This window comes from Hippopotamus amphibius, chromosome 9, assembly GCF_030028045.1.
Source record: "Hippopotamus amphibius kiboko isolate mHipAmp2 chromosome 9, mHipAmp2.hap2, whole genome shotgun sequence".
Classification (NCBI taxonomy): Eukaryota; Metazoa; Chordata; class Mammalia; order Artiodactyla; family Hippopotamidae; genus Hippopotamus; species Hippopotamus amphibius.
In genome coordinates this window covers 103,990,625-104,011,043 of record NC_080194.1, presented here as the reverse complement: position 1 = coordinate 104,011,043, position 20,419 = coordinate 103,990,625, and the positions used below count along the sequence as shown (strand labels likewise).

At 56.1% G+C, this 20,419-nt stretch overlaps 2 protein-coding genes across 5 annotated transcripts; one reads left to right on the top strand and one right to left on the bottom strand.

The window, feature by feature from the left end:
• Positions 1-204: 204 nt before the first annotated feature.
• TFR2 (transferrin receptor 2) lies at positions 205-13,546 on the top strand. Its single transcript, XM_057695456.1, has 19 exons — positions 205-242; positions 1,401-1,461; positions 1,691-1,943; positions 2,045-2,231; positions 5,158-5,298; positions 5,372-5,483; positions 5,586-5,708; positions 6,105-6,221; positions 6,350-6,489; positions 6,857-7,020; positions 7,700-7,819; positions 8,251-8,333; positions 8,413-8,476; positions 8,565-8,632; positions 8,715-8,791; positions 8,881-8,965; positions 9,054-9,281; positions 9,637-9,777; positions 12,800-13,546. The coding sequence occupies exons 2-19, from the start codon at positions 1,429-1,431 to the stop codon at positions 13,082-13,084; spliced, it is 2,421 nt and encodes an 806-aa protein (XP_057551439.1). The 5' UTR covers positions 205-242; positions 1,401-1,428; the 3' UTR covers positions 13,085-13,546.
• A 3,534-nt stretch (positions 13,547-17,080) lies between these two features.
• MOSPD3 (motile sperm domain containing 3) lies at positions 17,081-20,078 on the bottom strand. 4 transcript variants are annotated; one of them, XM_057747638.1, is made up of 6 exons: positions 19,794-20,078; positions 19,058-19,325; positions 18,758-18,833; positions 18,299-18,528; positions 17,419-17,652; positions 17,081-17,302 (listed from the first exon to the last, which is right to left on the bottom strand). In XM_057747638.1, exons 2-6 carry the CDS (start codon positions 19,260-19,262, stop codon positions 17,271-17,273), a joined length of 777 nt encoding a protein of 258 aa, XP_057603621.1. In that variant the 5' UTR covers positions 19,263-19,325; positions 19,794-20,078; the 3' UTR covers positions 17,081-17,270. The 4 variants fall into 4 exon arrangements, with proteins under 4 accessions (XP_057603621.1, XP_057603622.1, XP_057603620.1 ...); XM_057747639.1 differs by having other exon boundaries at positions 17,419-17,583; positions 19,794-20,036; XM_057747637.1 differs by lacking the exon at positions 19,794-20,078 and having other exon boundaries at positions 19,058-19,780.
• Positions 20,079-20,419: the final 341 nt, after the last annotated feature.

Here is a 20,419-nt window from a genome sequence, read left to right as displayed (position 1 = left end):
CAATCCACGGAGGATCACGCAGGGAGAATCCGGTAGAGTGGCTCCATAAGGCCCCCAAGCGCGGAGCCAAGCTGGGGCGGGAAGTGGGAGCAGAAGAGCGGATGCACCGGCAGGGGCGGGGCGGAGCCGAGGGCCAGCCCCAGAGGCGGGGCCTGGGCGGGGCCGGAGGTGGGACTTGGGGTGGGCGGGGCCTCGGGCCTCAGGAGAGGCTGCACTTAGGCACCCCTGGACCCACAAATCAGGTGAGCCGGGGACTGCGCTGTCTTTTCCTGGGGCGCTAGACAGTGGCAAGAGTGGGGCGGGGACAGAGGCACAGGGGCGCCCCAGCAGCTCAGAACTTCTCTCTCAAGTTGGGTAGGAACTGAGGTTTCCCAGGGAGACCCCGACACCGGGCCCCTCAGCCCTTCCATTCTAGAGCTACTTGTCCTGCGTTCCTCCGCGGGACTTGGGGACCTGTGCCCCCGGCATGAAATTGTAGGTAAAACTTAACAGTTTGTGCCTATGGTGTGTCCTGAGGTCCCCAGACCCCAAAGAGAGAGAAACCCGTGTGGTCCAAGTCCTTTGGTCACCAAAGAGGCTCAGGTGCCCAGGGAGGACCATGACTTGTCCAGAGTCACCCAGCTCTTCCCACGCTTTGGCCAGGACTCTTTCCACTGATGCCTGGTGGGCCTTGACCCACAGATCCCTGACTCCAGGCAGGACCCCCATCCTGGAGCACTCACTGGTCCTGCCTGACCATGTGCTCCCACCCATGCACCTCCCTCTTCAGCAACTGGCAGGCAGGAGCCTCAATCCCCCTGTAAGTCTGATTCCAATGGGACAGACACCCACATGACCAGACCAGACCCCAGGTCACACCACTGTGACCTCTTCAGGAAGGGATCCCACTGGGGCCGGAGTCCAGACAAGGAGGGCAGCTAATGTGTTACAGGGCTTGGGTATTGGGGAGCCTACAACCCAGATGAGGAAGGGGCAGAGATGTTGATGGTAGGGAGCTTAGGAAGGGGTCCCCAAGGACACTAGGAGGGAAAGAAGCTAGAGGGGGGAGGGGCATCCATATCTCCACCCTCTTCAGCCATCAGCCCTCCTCCCCCAGCCCTGACGGGAACTAGAGGCCAAAGTCTGCCCCAAGGTCAAAAAATTGATTGTTTTGCAAGAAGCGGGCAGGAGTGGGACTGTGGAGAGATTGGCAGGGGAGGGCACAGCCCCTCATCCTCTAGCCTGGGCCGGGAGTGGGGGGGGGGGGGGGGTCATGTCTGGAAGGCTGGACTGAAGCCAGGACTCTGTCCCACCCTGGAAGGGGGGAGGCGAAGAAGGACCTGAGCTCAGGCTGCCTGCCAGGGCTGATAAGGGGCCTCTTGGGGCTCCCACAAACGGTTTATCACTGGGGTGGGGGACAGCCTGCAGGGCTCAGGAGGGGGCACGAGCATGGAGCGTCCTTGGGGTCTACTCCAGAGAGCGGTAAGAGCGAGTGGAGTTGGGTGACCCTTAGGTCCTCAGCCCCCGCCCAAACCCCAAGCCTGGCCCCTCCCCTTCTCACCTCCAACTCTCCCTTCCAGCCTGTCTTTTGGGCCCCTCTCCCCTGTCTTGTGTTCATGGCACCCCAAAGTCACTGACCCTGTTGTTGCCAGATTCCTCCCCACCCCCCCAGACCTCTTTCCCCAATCTCATGCCCACCATGCCCCCACAGCAAAGGTTGTCCCCAGGACCCTCTCAGGTCATCTACAAGCGCGTGGAAGGCGCCCAGCAGGGGCGCCTGGAGGAGGAAGAGGAAGACGGGGAGGAGGGGGCTGAGCCACCGGCCCACTTCTTCCCCATGGAGCTGAGGGGCCCCGAGCCCCTGGGCTCTCGACCAGCTCGGCAAAATCCTGGACTCTGGGCAGCAGCAGGACGAAGAGCCGCCCCCTACCTGGTCCTGACAGCGCTACTGATCTTCACTGGGGGTGAGAGCCATCCCCCGCCCCCAGTGGAGAGTCTGGGCTGGGGGGGATGTCTGGGCCACAGAGAAGGGCACAAGGAGAATCTCCATCTTGCCACCCATCAGCCTTCCTCCTGGGCTACGTGGCCTTCCGGGGCTCCTGCCAGGCATGCGGGGACGACGTGACAGTGGTCAGCGAGGACACGAACTATGAGCTGGGCCTGAACTCCCACCAGGGCACATTGTACTGGAGCGACCTCCAGGCCATGTTTCTGCAGCACCTGGGAGAGGGGCATCTGGAAAACATCATCAGGTGAGGATCAACCTGCCCTGTTCCCTGCCCTCAAAAACGATCATCCGCTCAGACTCGGCCTCCCGTCCTCCTCTCCTGGGACTGTGAGTCCTTCCACCTGCTGCCCTGGCCTCTCTGTTCAGTGGTCCTCAGAAGGATGGCAGGCGTTTAGAGCTGAGGGGAGGGAGGGCAGTTCCAGAGATGAGACTACAGAGGACATGTTTAGGAGCTGAGTGAGATGACTGAATGAGCACAGAGGCGTCCAGCATCCACACGAGGGGTGGCACAGACCCAGAAAAGTCTTGAACGTGACTTTGAGGAGTTTGGATTTTGACCTCTGGCAGTGGGGAGTTCGGGGTGGGGAGGGGGGCTCTGCAAAGCGGGGTTAGGGAATCAGAAAAAGAAGTAAATGCATTTGTGGCCAAAGACCATCCGCCAGCTCATGGGGGATGCCAGCCCAGCATGAGCAAGCCAGCATTTAATTTGTCCTGCTGAGGTCAGCTTTTCCTACTGGGAAGGAGCAGCCCGGGTAGGTCTAGAGAAGAGGTCAGAAATCACTATTTCAGTGGATTCTCCTGAGTTTCCCAAGTAGAAAATCATATAATCTATGTTCAATGAGAGACACATAGCTTCTTTTCCCAATGCTTATGTCTTTTATGTCTTTTTCATTTCTTACTGCATTGGAGAGGACATGAATGCAGGTAATTATGATAGTAAACATCTTGCCTATTTCCTAACTTTCATAGGAATGTTTTTCTAATATTTTGTCATTTTCATTAAAAAAAATTTTCTTTTTTGAAACCAGGCCGTCGGCTGTGAAAGTGGAGTCCCAACCACTGGACCACCAGGGAATCCCCCCAGTTAGCTTTTTAAAAGCAAATTAAGGAAGTTTCCTTCTATTTCTAGCTTACTGAGACTTTTTTTTTTAATGATCAGGAAAGGAGGAACAAGAATCAAATATTTTTTCAAATATTTTTCCAGAATGTGTTGAGATGATCACATGACTTTTCTTCATTAATGTTTATGAAGTCATTTGTATTTTTTAAAATTAATTTATTTTATTGGCTGTGTTGGGTCTTTTTTTGCTGTGCGCAGGCTCTTTTTTTAGTTGCAGTGAGTGGGGGCTACTCTTCATTGTGGTGCGTGGGCTCCTCATTGCCGTGGCTTCTCTTGTTGTGGAGCACGGACTCTAGGCGCGTGGCTTCAGTAGTTGCAGCACATGGGCTCAATAGTTGTGGCGCACAGGCTTAGTTGCTCCGCAGCATGTGGGATCTTCCTGGAGCAGGGATCGAACCCGTGTCCCCTGCATTGGCAGGCGGATTCTCAACCACTGTGCCACCTAGGAAGCCCTTGTAGTCTTTCGTATTAATAGATTTCCTTGTCTTCATGAGTGCAACATAAACTTGATCGAGATGCATTATTATTTGTCGATACACTGCTGGATCCATTTTGCTTGAACACCTTAAATCTGTGGCATCAACAACACGCATGGCTTTTGTTTTTGTTTTTTTTTTTTCTTGAGCAACATTCGGTAGCCTGGGTACAGGCTGAGCAAGTGGATGGTTTGACAGGTCTAGGGGTGGGGTGTGGCACTGTGGATGCCATCGAAGGGCAGGGAGGCAAGAGGGGAGCAGTGAGAAGGAGTGGGCAATGAGGTGCCGTATGACTCTAGGCTGGATGTGGAAAGAAGGGAAACCAGGGAGGAGCTGATAGGCATGGAGAAAGTGGACAGTGTGGAGTGCTCCATGGGGCTGATGAACAGGTACAGTGAGGCTAAGGGAGTGAGTTCCAGCCTCAAAAACTCCAGTCAGAGAGTGAGATTCTGGAACATTTAAGATTTATCTGAGAAACTGTATCCTATTTATCTTGGAGTCTCCACTTACCACCATGCCTGGCACTTAGTAGGTGTTCTGTAAATTGGATCAATATTCCAGAGATGGAGTTCTGGGGACAAGATCCAGGATGTGGCCAGGGAAGTGGCTGGCCAGATGCCAGAGTCCTCACTGAAAGTTGATAAGTGACCAATTGGCTAGAAGATAGCAGTGAGGGGGGACAGGGGGTGGACTGCTGGATGGCATAGACTTTGAAGGAAGAGAGTTCCGCCTCTGGAGAAACGTCAGAAATGTGAACAGTGGAGCCAGGAACACACCTCCTCTCTGGGCCCTGGGGGTATGAGAGCCTGAGCTGCCTTCTTCAACTGTCCTGAAGGAGACCTGGTCTCCCAAGGGACAGCCACGTTTCTGCCAAAGCAAAAGGTAGAAGGGGTATTCAGTGATGATGCTGAGGAGGGAAGTTTGTTTGCTGTGGAAAGAGCACAGGTGGAGCTGATTGAGAGAGAGACCATACAAGGGCTGGGAGGTGGGGCTGGAGATGGCCCTGGCACAGGTGAGATGGAAGATCAGGGAGAGTTCCCGTGACAGCAGGCTGGCTAGTTAGGTGGTGGGTATGGAAGAAGACAGGGTGAGGTCTCCAACCAGACAAGTGACCCCAGATTCCACTGGCAACCTTGGTGTAAGGTGTCTCCATGGGGCCCAGCTGGAGGATGAGAGAGATGTAGGGCCCCTCACCTCTGCCCAGATTGCCCTTTGGAAGAAAAGTGTTTTCATGCCTGGGGCAAAGCACAGGCCAGTGTGTGTACGTGTGCAGGGGACAGTAGACAGATTGATGAGCTTGGCCTGATCTGGGATGAACCTAAGGGGTGGTGGATAGGACCCCTGGCTATCAGAAACTGAGGTTTAAGCAGAAGGAGGCCCTGGATACCCTCCAGTGCAGCCCTGGTAGTGATGGCAAGAGAGACTTCAGAGCCCCTCACTGCCCAGGGCGGGGGTACCAGGGGTGGGGACGCCACACCTCTGGCATCCTTCCCCCCTCCCTCCCTCTCCTCCAGCGCCCAGAAGTCCCAGCGTCTCTCTCTTCCCGCACCCCAATCCCCCCTCTCCCTGCGCAGGCAAACCAGCCTTCGGGAAAGGGTGGCCGGCTCCGCGGGGATGGCAGCCCTGGCTCAGGACATCCACGCGGCACTCTTGCGCCAGAAGCTGGACCACGTATGGATGGACACGCACTACGTGGGGCTGCAGTTCCCGGACCCGTAAGTGCAGGGAGGGGGGGCGTTGCGGAGTGGCGGACCTGTTGGTGGGGCGCTCACCACCCCCGCTCCTCAGGGCTCACCCCAACACCCTGCACTGGGTTGATGCCTCCGGGAAGCACGGGGAGCAGCTGCCACTGGAGGACCCCGACGTCTACTGCCCCTACAGCGCCATTGGCAACGCCACGGTGAGCGCCTCCTGCCCCGTCCCCAGGATGGGGCAACGTGCCCTTTCCCTGGTGGTGGAGCAGGGACGCGCCTCACGGCCTACCCCTTCCTCCCCTCCCCAGGGAGAGCTGGTGTACGCCCACTACGGGCGGCCGGAGGACCTGCAGGACCTGCGGGCCCGGGGCGTGGAGCCGGCGGGGCGCCTCCTGCTGGTGCGCTTGGGGGTGATCACCTTTGCCCAGAAGGTGAGGCTCCCTGGATGGGGGATGGGGCGGAGCGGGGAGGGTGCTGGCTGGGGAGCCGAGGGATCGGGTGGCGGCAAATGGGAAGCGTCTAGAAGGCTGTCAGAGAGAGAAAAGGAAGAACCAAACAGGTAGTTAGAAACTGTTGGCGTGGAACAAAATCAGGAGGTCGGGGTGGGGAACAGAAACAGGAGGCAATGGGGGGTACACTGGGGTTTGGGGGATGCGAAGGCACTGCGGGAGGGTGGGAGGTGAGGTCCAGGGGGTGCTCACAGCCTCTCTGTAGATCCATGGCTGCAGATCAGAGGCCATGCCCTTCCACTTCTACTTGGTCTTTCCACCTTTTTAAATCCGTTTTCTCTGGGGAGAAGCAGTCCTTTAGCCACCTCCCTTCCCCAGGTGGCCAGTGCCCAGGACTTCGGGGCCCGAGGAGTGCTCATATATCCAGACCCGGCAGACTTCTCCCAGGGCCCACACAAGCTCAGCCTGTCCAGCCAGCGGGCTGTGTATGGACATGTGAGTCTGAGGGAGCCAGTAGTGCCTTCTTGGGGTCCCAGGGCTGCACAACCTTGCATAGGATGAGGCTAGCACGCTATTCTAGGGAGCCCGGCTCAGCTTCAGCGTGGGCACCCCTCTCCCTACAGGTGCACCTGGGAATGGGGGACCCCTACACGCCTGGCTTCCCTTCCTTCAATCAAACCCAGTTCCCTCCAGTCCAGTCCTCGGGCCTCCCGAGCATCCCAGCCCAGCCCATCAGTGCGGACATTGCCTCCCTCCTACTGAGGTGGGGGACCTGTGGGGACCAGGAGGGGAGGAGGCAGAGAGAGGTAGGCTGCAGCTAGTCCACAGGGTGCCTTTGGGTGAACTAGAGCAAGCTGGCTCTTCGGGGTGGGCACAGACTCTTGCCATTTGGAAAGTGGTGCTCCAGCTGGATATCACACCCACCTCTGCTGGGCACCCTTGAGCAGGACACAACCTGCACACCTGTCCAAGGCAGCTCTGGTTGCACTGGCCCCTCAGGCAGGGTACAGATGCACAGAGCTGGAGCCAGAGGGTGGGAGGGAGAGAAAGAGTGAAGAGGAGGCTTTGGGCTCTTCTATAGCCTGAACCTCCCTGCCACTTCCAACCCTTTTTGCTCTACCCATCCCCAGGAAGCTTGAAGGCCCTGTGGCCCCCCAGGAATGGCAGGGGCACCTCCCAGTCTCTCCCTATCACCTGGGCCCTGGGCCAGGCCTGCACCTGGGGGTCAATAACCACAGGGCCTCCACCCCCATCAGCAACATCTTTGGCTGCATCGAGGGCCGCTCGGAGCCAGGTGTGCCTGCTTGCTCAGCATCTAACCCATGCCCTGCAGGGGGGAGCTGGGGAGAGCAGGGAGGGAGGCTGGCACGTTGGGGCTGGACTGGGGCTGAGAGGGCTGGCAGTGAGGAGACCTCACGGTCAAAGCTGTCCAGAGACAGAATGGGCAGTTCTACACAGTAGTGAGTTCCCCAGCACCAGAGGTGAGCAAGCATAAGTTGGGTAATGTAGCATGAAAGGGAGGTCAGACTAGATGAGCCTTTCAAGCATAACTTGATGTGGATAACAGTGGGGAATCAAAGTGGGTCCGTGACCTGAAGCATGTGGTACGTAGAAGCACTGAAGGAGAGGCACAGGGAGGCCTGTGATGAGGCTCAGGTGAGGATGCTGGTGGTGGGAATGTGCATGGGGAGGGTCAGAGAGAGGTTTAAAAAGGGGGGAAACTGTCAGGATTTGATGAACAGAGGGACACGCCGCCAATCAGGGAGGTAATAGAGCCCAGAATGACCCCAGGCACCGTGATAAAGGAGCAGGCCATCCAGGAAGGGCCCAGGGGAGGAGAGGCACTCTCTTCAGGGGCAGTAGGGATCGCAGAGATATGCGGGTCCTGGAGAAATGGACCCTTCCAGAGTCGAGGGAGAAGCCTCTGGGTTCTGCCCATGTAAGAGGTGGGCCCCCAACATCCCCTCCCCCAGATCACTATGTTGTCATTGGGGCCCAGAGGGATGCATGGGGCCCAGGAGCGGCCAAGTCCGCCGTGGGGACTGCCATACTGCTGGAGCTGGTGCGGACCTTCTCCTCCATGGTGAGCAACGGTAAGGTCAGGGCCTGGGCCTGAGCCGGGCAGCTGGGGCTGTGGTCTGAGCCAGGACGAGGCAGAGAGGTAGTTAGGAGTGCAGGCTGGAGGGTGGCCACAGAGACCTGGGCTTCAAACCTAGCTCCTCCACGTCCTGGCTGCATGGCCCTGGGCAAGTCACTTCACCTCCATTTCCTCATCTAAATAATAAAGTACTAATAGTCCAAGTCTGAGTGAAGAGTAAGCAGGAGAGTCCCTATGTAAGCAATCCCCATCACCAAGCCAGGGCAGACCCAGGTGAGATGGGCTGGGATGCGGGCTTGATGGGAGGGAAGGAGAGACCCAGGGGGACCAGGACAGAGGAAGACAAAAAGTGGGGGGGGGGGGGTGTCTTTACTTGGCTCCCGGCCAAGCCCATTCTCTCTCCTTCCCTCCTCCCACTGCCCCCAGGCTTCCGGCCCCGCAGAAGTGTTCTCTTCATCAGCTGGGATGGTGGTGACTTTGGGAGTGTGGGCTCCATGGAGTGGCTGGAGGTAACCTGGGGTCCTGGGCAGGTAATCAGGTAGTGGGGAGAGGCAGAAGGATTTCATACTCCACACCTCTCACCCACAGGGCTACCTCAGCGTGCTGCACCTCAAAGCTGTAGTCTACGTGAGCCTGGACAATGCAGTGTTCGGTGAGTGGGGGCAGTGCCACCACCTGGGCCCCCTCAGGTGCACCCTGCCCTCAGGGCCAAGCCTTGAGTCTGGCATCCCTCTCTGCAGGGGATGACAAGTTCCACGCCAAGACTAGCCCCCTTCTCATCAGCCTCATCGAGAACATTCTGAAGCAGGCAAGAGCCCAGCCAGGAGTGGGGGTTGAAGGGAAGCTGCTGGCCACCAGAGCCTGACCCGTGCCCCCTACCCTGCCCCCAGGTGGACTCTCCTAACCGCAGTGGGCAGACCCTCTACGAGCAGATGGTTTTCCACAATCAGAGCTGGGAAGCTGAGGTGTAAGTTGGGCAGGGAGGGGAGGGAGGAGAGCTGGGGGGATGTGGGGGGAGCCTGAACCCACACAGCGCTCCACCCTGCCCATCCCCAGGATCCGGCCGCTGCCCATGGACAGCAGTGCCTATTCCTTCACGGCCTTTGCGGGGGTACCTGCCGTTGAGTTTTCCTTCATGGAGGTGAGACTTCCGGGCCCTGCCCCAGAGCAGCAGCCCCTGGGCCGGTCCGCGCCGTGCCCGCGCGCTAGCCCCCGCCCTGTCCTGGCAGGATGGCCGGACGTACCCCTTCCTGCACACGAAGGACGACACCTATGAGAACCTGCACAGGGTACTGCGGGGCCGCCTGCCTGCCGTGGCGCAGACTGTGGCCCAGCTCGCCGGGCAGCTCCTTATCCGGCTCAGCCACGATCACCTGCTGCCCCTAGACTTCGGCCGCTACGGGGACGTGGTCCTCAGGCACATCGGCAGCCTCAGCGAGTTCTCCGGAGACCTCAAGGTCCAAGATGCCAACCCGGGTCCCGGCTTCTGGCGGTGGGGGGCGCTATATCCCATTAAAGTGCTGCCCGGGCCAGGGGATCTGGCCTCTCTTCCCCTTGGTCTAGGTCCCCTCTGGCAACCTGGCCCCTTTACTCCTGCCCCAGTCACTAAGACCCCAGGACCCAGCTGGTACCCGTCCAACCGCACAGGTCTTCTCTCCCTTCATTCTGCCCCCGGCATTCTGTCCCCCTGTTCCCCCCCCCCACTGCTGACAGGCCCCGGGTCCCAACCCCATTCCCCCATCACCTGGACCCCCACCCTAGGCCGGGGTCCTGGCCCCGGCCGCCGGCCCCAGCCCGCGCCTCCGCCCTCAGGCCCGCGGGCTGACTCTGCAGTGGGTGTACTCCGCGCGGGGGGACTACATCCGGGCGGCCGAGAAGCTGCGGAAGGAGATCTACAGCTCGGAGGAAAACGACGAGAGGCTGACGCGCATGTACAACGTGCGCATCATGCGGGTGAGGCCCCGCCCGCGCCGTCCGCGCCGCCCCGCCCTCTTCCGGCGGCCGGGGGCACTCTTCTCGGCCCAGCGCCAGCGCGCGGACCTCCCTTCGCGCAGCCGTGCTTCGTCCCTGTCGTCGGGGCGCTTCCCGTCCTGGACGCACAGTGCTTTGCTCACAGGGCCGCCAGGCTGGAGCGACCACTGAGGCGGGCTCACAAAGCGATGAGACAGGGAAGGCCAGCCCCTTGTCCACAGTCGCCCGCCCACCGCATAGCAGAACTGGGGCAACCGCGTCCCCTCCGGTTCCCCACTGCCTCCTTACCCCTCTAGAGAGGGAAAAGCATGGCCATGGTGGTCCAAGGTCTAAGAGGCACAGGCTTATGGCTTGGGAGGTACAAAAGGCTTAAGAAATTAAGAACGTAGAGAGCTCTTTTACTTCTGGTGAGATGTACGAAACCCAGAAAGGCTGCCTGGAGGAGGTGTCATGTGAACGTTATATAAGATTATTATTACCTCCTGCATCCCAGCTCCAGTTCCAACCCATCCTCTTCCTTCCCTTTCCTCACCCGAAGAACTCAACCCTGCAACATTTTGTTCTCTGGAAATGGGTGGGTAGGGACTGTGGGCGAGGGAAAAAGTCCGTAGGGCAAAATGATATGCAGGGCCATCCTCAGTGAGTGTGGGGTGAACAGGGACCCCACAGTGTACGCATGCACCGTTTGGGGATGCTATGTCTGACCTTTGCAAGGTCTTGTTCTTTCTCCCCCTTCCTTTTCCCTGTTGTGTCCCTGCCTGTTTCCCTTGGCATCACTCATACCGTCTTTCTGTTCACAAACCTACCCCTCCTACTCTTTGGTCCTGGCTCCTTTCTCCTGGATTGGGCATGGTTCATTCTCATTTACAGATCTTGCTTTAACCCCCGCTGTGCCAGACTCTAGAGACAAAAAAGACACCCCCCTCATCCCACCCCTGAAGTTGCCATGTGCCCCCCAAGGGATAAAGAGCATCTGTGTGTAAGGGACATGATTCAGACTCAGGGCTGGAAGAGTAAAAGATGCAGGGCTTTAGAATCTCAAACAGGGCTGGGCCAGACCCAGGGAACTTCGTGGCTCTAGACTAGGGGTTGGTAAACTATAGCTAGGAGGTCAAATTTGATCTGCCACCTGTTTTCGTAAATGAAGTTTGATTGCAGCACAGCCATACTCATTGGTTTTCCTATTGTGTGTGGCTACTTGTGTGCTACAGCAGCAAAGTTGAATAGTTGCAACAGAAACAACATGGCCTGCAAAGCCTAAAATAGTTACTCTCTGGCTTTTTGCAAAAAATGTTTGCTGACCCTTGCTTTAGATTATAATGTGGGTCTTGAAGAACAGGCAGAACTTGGGTTGGTGCAAAAAGAGGATGTTTCAGGAGAGACCAAGAAAAAAAGGCATGGCAGTGAAGTAGGCCTGGCTCTCTTTGGGAGCAGGGTGTGGACCAGCAGAGCCAGAACAGAAGCCCTTTGGAGAAGCAGAGGGAATTGGGTTAGGGGTCAACTGTGGGGTGCTTTGAATGTCAGGATAAGACGTTTGGGTTTGGGGGGCCTGGGCATCAAGGAAATATGGAACGTTTTTGAGCGAGCAGGTGATGTGGACAAAGTGGAATTTTAGGAAGGACTTGGCCAGTGTGTAAATGGCTTGAAGAGGGAATGAAGTTAGTGACAGCTGAGCTCTGGATGAGGGTGGCAAATGCCACCTGTGGGTGAGGGGACTGGACTGATGTGAGACATTTGGAAGGAAAAATGGACTGACTAGATGTTGAGGGAAGAGGAAGAGAATAATAATAGCGACTGCCATTCATTGAGGGCAACCACGTGCTAGGGCTTTACTTCATTTTCTCCCATAAGACTCCTCCAAATCCTGTGAGGTTGCTAGTATTGTACACAGAAACTGAGGCACAGAGAGGCTAAGTGACTTATCCAAAATCACACAGTAAGTGGTGAAGCCGAAATTAGAAACCAGGTAGTCTGACCCCAAAGAGAAATTGGAAACCAAAGTCTGACCATGTGTCCACTCCACTCCTCACCTTTGAGGTTGAGAGCCTGGCACCGGGGGTACACCATGGTGCTCATGAGGGAAAGTGGGTGCGAGGGTCAGGTTTTGGAAGAAGTTGGTGTCCACATGTGTGTGAGGCTGTGGCGGGGACCCCTATCCCAGTGGGGAGGTCCAGCAAGATGGACAGGATTCCAGGGGATGATTTGTGGAACAGACTTGGCAACTGTCCCCACGAGATCCCAGTTGAAGCCAGGGGCACAGATGAGGTCTCTGAGTGAAAGGTGGAGGCTTTAAGAAGATATGAGTGTGTGAGACCAATCCTAGAGATTCTGACTCTGCTGTGGTGGCACCCATGCCATGGCAATTCAGAAACCTTCCCCGAGTGATTCTGATTTGCAGCCAGGGTTGAAAACCATTGGATAGTAGGTAATGAGAAGAGCAGAAGGTAGAGGTTGAACCTTGGGCCTGCCCACCAACGGGAGGAAAAAGAACAGAGAGGCTGGCAGAGAGGTGGGAGAACTGGGCTAGAAGCGAGGCCATCTCAGGAAAGACAACAGCACCAGAGTCAAAAGGGCGAGGACCCAGAGTCAGGCACTTCTGACAGGGGCTGGCCTGTCCGCTTGACCTTTGACTCTGGGCTGTGGACATTCACACAGGTGGGCAGGAATGACTGGCATGTGGGGAGGTGAGGAACAGTAGGACAATAGATGGCTCTTTGAGGCTTTGGGCAGGGAAGTGAATGGGTGAGGAAGGAAGACAGGGAGACCTAGATGCGGGCTTGGAGGCCACAAGGAGTAAAAGGGATTCAACCCAAAACACAGTGGGAGGACGCATCCTACCTGGCTACTGGTGACGTCACAGAATGGCCCAATCCTGATTGGGTAATCAAAGGGAGGTGGGACTTAAAGAGGCTACTCAACAATATTTATTCAGCGCGCGCGAGGTCTTGAGGTTGGTCTGGAACTGCTGTTAGCACTCTGAAAGAATACCTGCCTCTCGGCACAGGTGGAGTTCTACTTCCTGTCCCAGTACGTGTCGCCTGCCGACTCCCCGTTCCGCCACATCTTGCTGGGTCGCGGAGACCACACACTGGGCGCCCTGCTGGACCACGTGCGGCTGCTGCGCTCGGGCAGCCCCGGGGCCCTTGGGACCGCCTCCTCCCAGGTGGCACGGGGCCTGGGCTTCCAGGAGAGCCGCTTCCGGCGCCAGCTGGCCCTGCTCACCTGGACGCTGCAGGGCGCAGCCAACGCGCTGAGCGGGGACGTCTGGAACATCGATAACAACTTCTGAGGCCTGCGGTGTGGGGCGGAACACGCCCCTGCCCCCTGCCGAGAGCGCCTGCTCTCCTCTCTAGAGTGATTTCCGTGTGAAGGAGATGCCTGTGCACCACCTCCCATTGCTGACTGGTTTATTAGCCACGACCGTACCTCCTTGGGGCCCAGCGATGACGCCAGCGCAGACACCCACACACCCCAGGCCCTGCAACAATGTAGGAGTAGGCGAGCAGTGCCTGCCGTAATGGGATGGTCATACTGTCAGCTAATCAGAGAGCTGCATCCGCTCCCTCAATCATAGCCCCCTCCTCTTCAGGAGTGGGGTCCCCCCGACAGCTAGAGACCACTCTGGAAGGTTTCCTAGGCTCTGGGACCTGGCCAGCCTTCTCGGTGGGAAAGATCACTGGGACCATAGCCTTATGGCCAACACATGGCCTGTAGTGGGAAGGGCTGGGGCTTGAACCTCAATAAACCACGTGTGGCATCTGTTGTTTAAAAGCACTTTCATGCGTCTTCCTCACCCTCACCTCACCCAATCATCTCTCCCTTGAGACCTAGTGTTGGGCAGAAGGGGCCAGAGAGGATGCAAGTGGGAATGCTGCCTCCATGGGGAAAAGAGCTGTTCCCGTTACCTAAGGAACTAAGGAAACTGCCTGAGGAAATAAGGAGGGTCCTTCTCCAAAGACCACCACGAGGTGGGGGGCTGGCTCTGTACCTTCTCCTGGGACCAGGGATGGCTTCATAATTTGCAAGGCCTGGTACAAAATGAAAACGCGGGGCCTCTTGCTCAAAAAGCTAGAACAGGGATTTCCCTGGCGGTCTGGTGGTTAAGACTCCACGCTCCCAATGCAGGGGGCGTGGGTTCGATCACTGATAAGGGAACGAAGATCCCACATGCTGCAGCGGCAAAGCTAAAAAAAAAAAAAGCAAGAACAAAGTTTTTTATTTCTTCCACAGTCTCTCAACCTGTCCTGGTGGGTTTTTAATTTGTTATTTAATGTCCAGATCCCTCAGACAAGGAAATAGTCTGGGGCAGATTCCTGTAGGCACACAGGGTTGTGCTCCATAACTTGCTACAGATAGCACATGTCTGACCCAGACACAGACCCAGACCCTCCCTGTGCCTGCACCCAGGTCCCTGCTGGGGAAGGAGGGTGGCAGCTGTGGTTGGGTGGGGGCAGGGAGCTGACAGGTGAGAACCCGTCCAGGGGAGGCAGGACCCCCAGCACATGCTCCATTGTCTCATCAGACTGCACTTCCAAAACAGAAGTTCAGAGGTAAAATCATTAATTTCAAGACAGTGACTGCAGAGCACTGACCCCCAAGCACGGGCCCCCCCTCTGGAGCACAGAGCCCTGTGAGACTGCAGTGGTCACACAGCCATTAGATTGGCCCAGCCTGGGACCTCTCTCCCCTCCAGGGTCCCCGTTGGCCAATTGTTGTCCAGTAAGGTAGAAGCTGCAGGAGGGCAGGGACTTACAGGCACTTTTATACAGACAATTGACCTTTAATCATGGTCTCAGGAGGCTGTGGCCCTGGTTCTCACTTCCCTGCAGCTTTGTAAATCGTAGACTTGTCTCTCGGGCTCCTGGTCCTCTCTTGTTCCCAGTATGGTGTGAGAGGTCCTAGCCTGCTCCTCAGATGCTGGGAAGTGATGGGTTCTTAGTTTACAGCTTGGGATGCCCCTGGATTCCAGGATGAAACTGTGTCCTCCTTAGCCCCCTGAGTCTCACTTGGTGGGTTCTCGAGAGCCTGGACCAGGAGTCAGAAACTTCCTCGACTCCTTGATTCCATGACATACTGTCCAGAAGAAATTTCCCAAATTGTTGTTTCTCAGGCTTTCTCTACCTTGTCCATTTGCTCCCTGTAGTAGACAGAATAAAGGTCTGGATAAAGATGTCCACATCCTAATCCCCCAAATCTGTGAATGAATATTAATTTACATGACAAAAAGCACTTAGTGGATGTAAGTTGAGGATCTTGATATGGGGAGTGTTTGGGGTTGAATTGTGTCCCCTCAAGTTCATATGTTGGAGCCCTAACTTCTAGTACCTTAGAATAAGTTTGTGTTTGGAGATGGGGCCTTTAAAGAAGTGAATAAGTTAAAATGAGGCCATCACAATGGGCCTAATCCAATCTGACTGATGTTCTTATAAGAGAAGGAAATTGCATACATGAAGAGACAGCAGGGATGCACGTGTGCAGGGAAAGACCATGTGAGGACACAGTGAGAAGGGGGCCACCTGCAAGCCAAGGAGAGAGGCTTCAGGAAAAACCAAACCTGTCGGCACCTTGATCTTGGATGCTAGCCTCCAGAACTGTGAAAAAAATAATTTCTGTTTTTTAAGCCACCCAGTCTGTGGCAGCCTTGGCAAACTAACACAGGGTGATTATGTGTGTGGGGGGGGAGGGGGGGCGGGGGTTGGGGAGGGGGTTGGGGGATGTAATCACTAGAGTTCTTATTAAAGGAGGCAGGAGGATCAGAGATAAGAGGAGATATGACAACAGAAGCAGAGGTTCAGAGTCAGAGATTTGAAGATGCTACACTTCTGGCTTTTTTGTGTGTGTATGACTTAAAACAATAATTATTTGTTATTTCCTCTCTTAGCTTTAAAGATGGAGGAAGGGGTCACTACCCAAGGAATGCAGATGGCCTCTAGAAGCTGGAGAAGTCAAGGAAACATCCTCCCCGGGTGCCTTCAGAAGGAAGCAGCTCTGCTGACACCTTGATTTCATCCCCAGAAGACTCATTTTGGAGTTCAGACCCTCAGAACCGTAAGAGAATTAATTTGTGTTGTTTTAAGCCACTAGTTTGTGATCAACTGTTACAGCAGCCACAGGAAACTAATACCCACCCTCTCCAACTACTGCCCAGCTCAGTGTTGCTTTCTAAGAAATTTACTTTAGAAGAAGGTCTGTGTCCCAAGCCCCTCTCACCCCATATCTGCCCCTTCACAGCTTTGTCTCAGAAAGCCTCCTGATCCTGCCAGCAGCAAGCCCTTTTCTCAGCAGATACCAGCAAGAGCATTAATGTGTGATACCTCAAATGCTTTTGTGGGGTCCGGGGCACAGCCAACCCAGTGTGAATGGTGAGGTGAGGGGTTTGTTGGGCCATGGGGAGAGCCTGCCTTACATCTTAGATGTAGGCTGCCATTCTCTGCACAGTATCAGGCTCACATGTCACTGGGGCCAGCTCTGGGTGTGGGAAGGACAAGGCTCCCGGAGCAGTGGGGCAGCTCCCAGGGCCCCCAAAGTAAAGCTGGAACAACTGATAACCTTCCAGCAGCATAACAGACCCAGTCTGTCTTAACCTTATCTTGATGATTTTTGTTCCCAATCAACAATCTGCCAGTGTCACTGGCTGCCCTTCTTCCTTTCCTCCCCGCTCATCTTGCATCTGAAGGAGGGCGGGAAGCCTGCCTTTCAAGGAGCCTATTATTTTCCTTTGCCTTAACTTCGCCTGCCTGGTTAGGCTGAGGTTATGTCAGGTAGTGCCATTTTGCTTTCTTGCCAGGGACCTTGGTGTTTCTGACCCACAGGGGTTGAGGTCAAAGGAAGAGACAAAATAAAAGCAGATAAAGGGACAAAAAGGCAGAAGAGGATTCTGGGGAGGGGAAGCCTCCAGGCAACCCTGACAAGAGGCTCTGATGTCTCAAGTTGGTGGGACCTGAGTTCTATAGCAGGTGGGAGTAGGTGGTATTTGGATTTGTTTCTTTTTGGCTTAGGTATGTTGCCTTAGGTACAGAATCCTATCCCCAGGATAGAGCTAAGAGGAATCCCAAGAATCAACTTTCCCAATTCCCTCATTTTAGAGGCAGAAACTGAAGCTCAGAGAAATTAAATGATTTGCTCAAGGTTACACGGTTATTTTGGTACAGCACCAGGCCTAGGACCCAGGTCTTCTAAATTCTCACTGGGCCTCTTCACTGCCCCAGGTGCCAGGTGCCCTGGGAGCAGGAGGAACTGGAGGAAAGAAGTGGGAAGAAAGGGGCGTGTTCCTTACATTTCTCAGTTCAATTTTACAAATTTATTTTAAAATTTTATTTTAACTTGGAAAATGAATACAAATCCCTGGGTTTTGGGGGGTAGGGAATGGGCAGGAAGAAGGAAGTAGGAGTTGAGGCATCACAGTGGCTGTCTTACGTCCATGTCCAAGTCCATGTCCCTGCGCGGGGAGGGAGTGTGGAGGTTGAGCAGAGAGCTCAGGTCCGGAGGAACACCATGGTCAGGAGGCCTGGAGAGGGGAGAAAGAGCAAAGTCATATGTGCAGCCTGCCGGCTCTGTACACCCTCTTTCCAATCCCCACTCTCCTCTCTCTGGGCCCAGATCCCCTACTGTCACTGTGCTCACCCAAGATGTAGGCTGCCACCAACTTTTGTCCCAGGGAGACGTGAAGGATTTGGGGCAGCTGGCTGCCAAGTTCATCCTGGAGCGGGAGCAGCAGGAAGGCCACAGAGACTGTGCCCATCAGCAAGAAGAGGAGGAAGGAGCTGGTGGCCAGCTGCGGGTGGGGGTCTGGGAAACAAGGCCCGTCAGGAGCTCTAGCCTCCACTCCTGCCCAGCCCAAGGTCCTCCGGGAGAAGGCTGAAGATGGAAGGTGTATCTACTTTTTGTTGGACACTGGAAGTGTCCTCTCCTCCCTGGAGGCTCTGTCCCCACAGCCACAAGAAACCTTCTCCCCTCTGGGCCCTCATCATTCTTTTTCTCTCTTCAACTCTGCCTTGATTACTGGCTCCTGTGTACCTGTGTGTCAAGCAGGGACCTCTGTCTCCCATACAAACACAACTTGGAACATAATTGCTCAACCCGGGTTTCTTATTGAACTGAACTGAGCTGACACATGATAGGAAGTACTGAAGTCAGAGCTAAAGGAAGAATTTTTCTAAGTGGAGGTGAGAGACCAAGGAAACTGCAAAGTCTGCTTCCCCCCCTAACCTGATATAAAATCTCAACTCCTAGAAATGTTTCCACCAAAGAGCAAAAGACTAAACCGGAAGGGAATTCCCTGGTGGGCTAATGGTTAGGACTCCCCCACCCTCACTGCCAGGACCCTGGGTTCTATCCCCTGTCGGGGAACTAAGATACTGCAAGCCCAGGAGTGCGGCCAAAAAAAAAAAAAAAAAAAAAGACTGAGCCGGAAGACCTCTTTAACTCCAGTTGAGTTCATCTCTAAGGTCATGCAAAGTGTTCCCTCCCTACAGAACTCAAGAATTCCCATCCCCAAACTCACTCTCGGGGAAGTGCTGGGCCGTGGGTGGTGCTGTCCAGGAAGGAAGCTCTGGGTGGGGCGTTGGGTCAGGCTGTCCCTGAAGCTCAAGGGGATACGCTGGGGCCCTCAGAACTGAGGTGATGTCCTTGCGCCCCACCACTCGGCCGTCTGTACCCTCCTCAGACAGCTCAATGCGAAAGCGGTCCTGGACGTCATAGTGGCTGGGATTGGGGGCCACGTGGCGAATCACACTGGTTCCAAGAAAGGAGAGACGCTCAGAGGGGCAGTGAATAAGAGGCAGTGATCCAAGTAGCTCCAGGCCACCCCCTCCCAGGAAACTTTCCCTTAGGGACACAGACAGAGGGTGGGGAAAACAGGTTGAAGAGGACCGGGTCTGAGACCTAAGCCATGGCACGGTAAATCAGAAAAAGGTGGCAGCGGCCCCTGGCTTTCATCAGCCTCCCCACCCTCTCAACTCACATGTCAATGCAGGACTGAGGCTTCACATATCCTTCCGCGTCAAACACTGTGTATTTGGCAGGTGCTGTGCACAGGACTTAGGGGAAAAGGCACACAAGGACCGACTATTGCCTCAGAGACCCTGCACAAGCCCCGCTCATGGAGTACCCCCTGCCTTCTACCCCAGGACTGGACATGACGCTTCCTTTCTGCGAAGGCCGGACATCCAACCGACAGTACTCATCTGACTGCACCCTACAGCTCCCCAGTGTTCTGCCGCCGGTCCCCAGATCCCTACCACGAGACGCCCATCCCCTTCACCTCGGAAGCGAAGCGCTGCTCCCGTGGGGTTATAGAGGGTCAGCAGCTGCCGAGGTCCGCTCCGTTGGTCCGCCCTGAATACTAGATCCGGGGGAAAGACGAGGACCGGGACAACAGGTCCCGAGGGAGGAGGGGCGCCCCGGGACCCCCGCCCAGGAGCCCCCGGACCCACCAGCTCCTGGTCCTGGGGCGCCCCACGGCGCATGCAAGCTCTGGGCGGTGGAACATCCGAGGGCAGAGCTCAGGGGACAGGGCCTGGAGTATAAAGCTGAGCGGCGAGAGGGGCGAAAGGGAACGGGATGAGATCGTAGGGCAGGGCCTGGACTGATGCCGCTGCCGCCTCGGAATCCCGCTAGATGAGGCCCCCACAGACCAGGTCCAGGCCCACCAAACCCTTCCTCTCCCCTCTGTGCCCTAGGTCCCTTTAGGCCCCGCCCCAACCCTCGAGGGTCACGCCCACCCCGTAAACCCAGCCCCTCGCTGCTCCCAGGCCTGGCCCTCGCCTTCAGTCCGGACCTCCATCACCCCGCCCCGCCCCTCCCCTTCCGGGCGTCCCGGGACAGCCACCGCCCCCTCCAGTCCGACTCCGCCGGCCGCAGCGGCCTCTTCCGGGGCTGTCCTTTCCGCCTCCTGCTCTCCTGAGACCTGTATCTGTGCCTCCGATCCCCCCCTGGGCGCGGGCCCGCGCTTCTTCGGGCTTCCGCCTCCGAACGGCCGCTCGCTTTATGAAGCTCACCTCTGGTCACAGCACCTGCCAATCAGCTTGTAGTCGGACCACGGCTGCCATCTCCCCGGGAGACCGTTTCTGCTCTTCCGCCGTACGGCCTCTGTCATTGGCCAGGGCGGCCTTGTTTCAGCTGTAAGTATACGCCGATTGGTGCACCTAAGGAGGTGATTGGCTTGATCTCAGTGACGTAAAAGTTTACGGGCGTCTCCGGCTAGAACATTAACCCTGGAATAAGTGGGGCGGCGGGGTGCAGGGAGGGACTCGGGCGAGGATTGGAGTCAGGCTTTGTTCCTTCCTCCCCACTCTGAAGCTGTCCAAATCACTAGAATCACATCCCACAAGGGAGCCCTCTTTCTCCACGTCAATCCCAGGCTCTCCTAGGAGCTTCCGCAACAGCAAAAGCCGTTTTCTATAGTACTGGTTGGCGGTTGCTCCCAGTTGGACTCGGATCTCTGCCCACAGCACTTCTCTTTCCTTCCTGCACGGAACTCATATTTGAAATCACTCATATTTGCAGAGGAAATTAAGATTCAGCCCTGCTACTTACATCATCCCACCGAATCTTCAGCTTAGAGATGAGGACAAGGTGAAGACTCTCACCCCAGGCCACACATTTGGTTAGCAATGGAACAAAA